Here is a 6,305-nt window from a genome sequence, read left to right on the forward strand (position 1 = left end):
GATGTCATACCCCCGCTCCGCTGAGATCCCCTCGCACCTCACGTCCCTAAGAGGACCTGAGTTAGAACCGGCCTAGTATACCTACTGATATATCGCCGAAGGACGCGCGCGCGCGTGATAGTTCACTACCGTCCCGACCCCCGCGCGCTAGCACCTCGCGAGAGCCATGACGCGCGTCGCGTTATCGCTCGCGCTGACGATATCCCTGCTCGCGGCCGTCGCGACGGCACTGACCTACGATGACGTCGCGGAAGCGTCCCGTTATCTTTGAACCTACGGCTTTCTGGAGAACGAGGAGAATCATCAGCAGTTGTCGCTATTGGACAACGCGACCGCCCTGAGCGAAGCGCTATCATTGTTTCAGGAATACTACGGCCTGCCGGGAAACGGCGTTCTGACCGTGGAAACGATTCACGTCATGCGCAGGCCGCGATGCGGCGTCGCGGACATTCACGCTTACAGCCCGTTGACGAGAAAGTGGCCGAGGACGCATCTCACGTGGAACTTCAATCTAGCGAAACAGAGATACTCTGCGCACGACTCAGAGCGCGTTCGCTCTGTGGTCCGAGCAATCCTATGACGTTCTCACGCGACCCGCTGCGCCCCGATATACTGATATCCTATCAATCCGGCGCTCACGCGTACGAGAACAGCGACAACGGGGGCTCGCGCCCGTCGCCGTTCGCGGGACCGGGATCGGTCGTCGCTCACGTGTTCTTTCCGACGGGAGAGCCCAATCAAGTGACCGAGGTGCACGTCGACGAGACGGAGCCGTGGCACATCACGCTGACCAGACCCCCGTCGGACAGACTGTATCTCCTTCAGACGCTGACGCACGAGATCGGTCACACTCTGGGTCTGACTCACAGTATGAGGGAAGATTCGGTCATGTACGCGTACACGCCTTCGGAGGAAAGGCGATATCCGCTCAGACTGAGCATAGAGGACGTCATAAACGTACGAAATCTCTACGGATCGAGAGAGACGACGAATCCTACGATCGTCGACGCTACTCCGACGACCGCGGCGACGACTACGAAGACAACGGCCTCGACGACGACGACGACGACGACCGCGGCGCCGCCGACGACCGCGAGGACGGTTAAGACGCCGCTCGCTCCCTCCGATAACGCGAATCTATGCGTCTTAAAGCGCATAGACGGAGCGCTAATCATGAATCGTCGCTTGTACGTCGCGCGTAAACGCAACGTATGGTCGATATGAGGGAGAGACGCTACGGAGCGCCCTTCTCGTTCGCCGACTACTTCAAGTTCCTCCCCCGCAATCTCACTCGCGTATCGGCCATGTATCAGAGACCCTCGGGCGATATCGCGATATTCGCCGGCGACTACGTCTACCTCGCCGATTCGAATTTTCATCTTAAAGCGGGATGGCCTAGATCCGTCGAATACGTCGGATTTACCGCGACGCTAGAATAAACACGCACGCCGGGCGCAGCTACGTCATATACAACGACGATAAAATAGCCGAGATAAACGACTGCGCGATGACCGTCGCGAGGCACGGCGCTCTGCGGGATACGTTTTCCGGGATACCATCCGCGATAACCGGCGGCCTTCCGCCACGTCGACGGTAATCTCTATTTTCTGAAGAAACGCGAGTATTACGCGTACATCGAGTTTATCAACGCGATAATCTCGGCCGGTCCCTTCGACCTTAATATACTGGGAATAGAATGCCCCGCCGATGGCATTCTGCATCGATTGAGCGAACTCGTCTCCAAGCTGTATCGTCTGGAATACGCGTCCTTCGAAAGACCGCGCGACGACGACGATGACGACTAAGATCAGAAAATCTTGAAACCTAACATTAAGATTACATTTAATATGCTGTTCTAAACCGCTGTTCTAAACCGCTGTTCTAAATCGCTTCCGCTGCATTAATTAACGCGCATAACGCGCGCATCGAGAATAAAGATATCGAGACGATGATCGAGATCGCGTCGTATATAAGGCGCGTCTCGATCGTTGCGCGACATTTCCAACGATACTCGCGATTAACGCGCGTACGATTCTAAGCGAGCGTCTCCGACGAATCTCTCTCTCTCCTCGGGATAACCAACGTTAACGACGCCGTCGCTACCGCACTGTTTTCCTACGAACATCGAAGCCCTGTTCCGCGAGACCGATCATGTTCGCCGAACTCGGACAGGAGTACCACAGAGTGTTCGGGGACTCGTCCGCGACGCCCGCGACTCCGTCGGCGCCACCGATGACGGGCCCCTTCGTCGCCCCGTCGCTCCCGCCTAATCGTCGAGACGATTACGCGGCTTCCGCCAAAGACGAGGATACCACCCGCGATCGTTCCGACACTCCGCGCGTGATCAAGAAAGCTCGACTGTACACCGAGGACGAGTGAGTATGCGCGAGGCTTCGCGAGTTACCTCGCCCGAGCGCTCTCGATCTCAGCCTCGATCGGCTATTTCATATAATAGCGTCGTCTTTTTTTCTCCGATCTCGACAGATGGAATAGAAACTGGCTTCAAACGCGAGATCAATTTCGCGAGACATCCGATTCGGATATTGGGAAGACGATATCCGCTGACCAAGATGGCGTACAAGTACATCGACATCGCCGTAGCCGTGAAGCGCGAATCTCAAGTCGACATCGTCCTAGGAGACTGCCATGGAAAGGAGATATCTCTGACGCCCGAGATGTGGAAGTATCTGCTCGCTCTGCGCAACGATATACTGCCGTATTTCAAGAACGACTTGGACGAGGCTGTGGTGCGCCCTCTGACGTCCATAATCGTCGGAACCGTGGCGCTTCGATTCGGCAAGATAAACAATCTGAAGACGTTGCGATTCGAGACGCCGAAGAATCGCATCGCTGTCGCACTCCACCGTGAAGGCGCTGTTCGTTCTCGAGCTATGCGTCAATCGCATCATCGCGTCGTTGACCGGCATACTCGAGACCGTAGACGCTAAGTTATCGCGTTTTCTAGATATCGTGACGGAGACCGACCATATCCCGGCGATATTCCGAACGCGATTCATCGACACGAGCACTTCAACGCGAACGATCTGATCGACTGCGAGTTACACGTTTTGCTATTCGGACTCTATCACAATTTGTAAAACGCTACGCGCGACGAATAAATGTATCGCGATCTCGAACCGTATACTTACCCGTATAACTGCGCTCGAATGAGACGAAACGATCGCGAGTACCGATATTATTCTCGAGGTATGTATCTACGCATGTAACTTCATGACATAATAAAAAAATTTTACATGTAATTTATTCTCTCTCTCCTCGATTTACGTCACCCTCGTCTCTCCTCGATTTGCGACGAATTCCCTCCTCCTCGAAATAAATGTAATATACATCGTATATTATACATTATATAAAATCGTACGTTATACAAATCGTACGTCATATCTCTTCCAGGCTCGCGTCGAACGCATTTCTTTTATTTATTATTAACGTCGATCTTATCTCCGTCTCGCACGTCGAACCGGCGGAAGCGCCCGCGGTCGCCCGTCGCGCGCGACGCGCCCGACGGGACGATCGTCGCTTATCGCGCGCGCCTGGCGCGCCGCGTCCAGAGATGCTCCCGACGCGCCGTATCCAGGGACGCGCGTGCCATAACCAGGGACGCGCGCGCTCTCTCTCCCTCTCCTTCGCTCTCTCGCCCTCTCCCTCGCTCTCGCGCCGAACCTCTCTCCCGCCCGCTCCCCCTCGCCGCGCCGCCCCCTCGCCATTCCCCCTCCGCGTGACGTCACGACCCTCCGTTTACCCATCCGACGGCGAGCGGCTCCCCCCGCCCTACCTACCCCCCTACTCACCCCCGCCACCGTCACCCTGCCCCTCAGATATCTTTCTATCTCTCTCGATCTACAAGACCTCTCTCTCGCACCCGTGGAAAAAGTGGGTTAGAACCGACCTATTCTCCCTACTATTACTATTTTTACTTTGTTCTACTTATCAAAATCTTAAATTAGAAGAGAAACAGTCATTTAAGTATATAGCAGAGTTAATATTACATGTAATTTTAAAATAGTAGGTAATGGATCCATTACTGATAAGATCTATAAATTGGAAATACAGATAATGAATTACGACAATGATATCTTTTTTTGAAAAAGGACAATTTGTTCAAGTGGAAGGATATGTGAAAACCATAAGTAAATTTCATTGAAATGTTTTAAAGTTTCTAATAATATAATAGTACACCTATTATGAATATTAGAATTTTATTCTGTAGTTAATATATTTACTTGAAGGTTGAGAATATGTTCGATATAAAAAGATAGATTTTGAAAAATTATGTCAGATAATTTGAAGATAGAGAGGATTTTTTTATTTGACTTACATTTCTGAAAAGCCAGGAACATTTGTGTTTAAGCCAAGGGTGCGAGGAATTAGGTAACTTATGAAAATGGTTGTGAGGAATTAGGTAACTTATGAAAATGGTAAATCGCATATCCGATGCTGCGATGACTGGATTCTGACTCGAGTACATTAGAAGTTATCAATTTATAATAAACTTGCCTCATGTACAAGACCATGCCATTTTTATATTTAACTATCAGAATAATGATGAAAAGCTAATAAGCTAATGAGCTAATAAGCTAATAAAACAGCTAATGAGTTAATGATCTGCATCGCTTTATGATAGAAGCTCTACAAAGTTAAAAACTTATATGGTTTAGTTTTTTTAAATTGTCGCAAATCTTGTACAACATTACGTACAATTTTCATTTCAATTTTCATGATCCTGGAGATATTGATTATGTTTAGTTGCATTTTTCTTAATTTCGTCGGTGACTATATTAATATGTGGATTGCGATGCAAATCACTATTTCGTATGTATTCGTATCATAGAGCATTAATTATTCCACATAGTACTTTATTCTCAAAGGTTTGGATCATTTTTATGTTTGTTATCTTTGTATAACCCTATAATTGTGTGCCGTACGTCCATACTGATTTAAGTATTTATTTGCAAATTAGTAATTCATTCTGCATTGATAGTGTTACGCCCGCGGCGAGGACTTCGATTAATATCGAAGGCGCGCACGAAGAGATCGGCCGCTCGTGAGACGCGCGAAATAAATAAACACTCTTTACAGGAACTAAGAACTTTAATGCACAACACAGAACACAGGAGCGTAACCACAGATCGTTATCATACAATAATAATGACACGGATCGACTCGATACAAATACGCGTCCGCACAGCTTGACAGCTGGGATCAGACTCAAATGACAGACGCTGCTGTCAACAACCTCTTCTCGGACAACGGGCTTCTTCTCTTTTCAAACCGGACTCGATCGTGACTCGAACCAGGGATGTAACAATAGTTTCAAATTGCGGCTGAGTCAGTACAGTTTTCTATATGTTTAGTTCTTCTTTTTTCTTTTTAACATGTTCCTTCCATTTGAACTTTCTGTCCAAAGTCATTCGGACGTACTTGACTATATTACTATACGGTATAATTTTCCCATTATATAAAATGGGAGCAACGTTTATTTTTTAGGTAAAATTTATATGAATCAATTTTGCTTCGTTTAGTTTAATGTGCCATTATTTCGTTCACTTATTTAATTCGTTTAGCGCACATTGCAATCTACATATAACTGAAAAAGTTTCTATTAATTCTTATTTTATCATTTTTACAGGACTGTAATGATTAAATTACAAAATAGGAAATAATGAAAGCATAACAGTAAAAAATTATATATATATACACGGTGAGCCATTTTAATTTATCCACCCCAATAACTTTTTTATATTTGAATGTACAACAAATGTTTCAAATAAAAGTTGCTTGACTTCGAGGGAGACAGAAGATGGGTGGCAAAAATTTGACCTTGGATAGTAGTCATTTGAAAGTCGCATAAAGATTACCTTGACTTTCTTAAATGGAACCCCCCATTTTTCATTGCATATTCTTGTAGCTTATCTCGAGAGCTTTCTAAAACACTATAATTAAGTACTTTTTGAGTTATAAGGCTTGAAATAATTTCTTAATTTTACATAAACCTTAAAATATCTAGTAAACCATTCATTTTTCGATTATCTTACCTTCATACTTTTATGTACAAAATAATGAGAGATATCAACTGGTGTAAAGAAAACACATAGTTGTTTCTAAGAAAAAATATGTAATTTGCAATTAACAATTCCATATTTTTTCTCAAAAACAACTATATGTTTTCTTTACACCAATTGATTCCTATCATTATTTTGTATATAAAGGTATGAAGGTAAGATAATCGAAAAATGAATGATTTACTAGATATTTTAAGGTTTATGTAAAATTAAGAAGTTATTTCA

At 46.1% G+C, this 6,305-nt stretch overlaps 1 protein-coding gene across 1 annotated transcript; it reads left to right on the plus strand.

Moving 5' to 3' along the window:
- Nucleotides 1-432: 432 nt before the first annotated feature.
- On the plus strand, nt 433-1,224 carry LOC112637852 (hatching enzyme-like). The gene has a single exon (XM_025408511.1). The coding sequence runs from the start codon at nt 433-435 to the stop codon at nt 1,222-1,224; it is 792 nt and encodes a 263-aa protein (XP_025264296.1).
- The last annotated feature ends 5,081 nt before the right edge of the window (nt 1,225-6,305 follow it).

This window comes from Camponotus floridanus, unplaced genomic scaffold (assembly GCF_003227725.1).
Source record: "Camponotus floridanus strain SB8 unplaced genomic scaffold, Cflo_v7.5 scaffold212, whole genome shotgun sequence".
Classification (NCBI taxonomy): Eukaryota; Metazoa; Arthropoda; class Insecta; order Hymenoptera; family Formicidae; genus Camponotus; species Camponotus floridanus.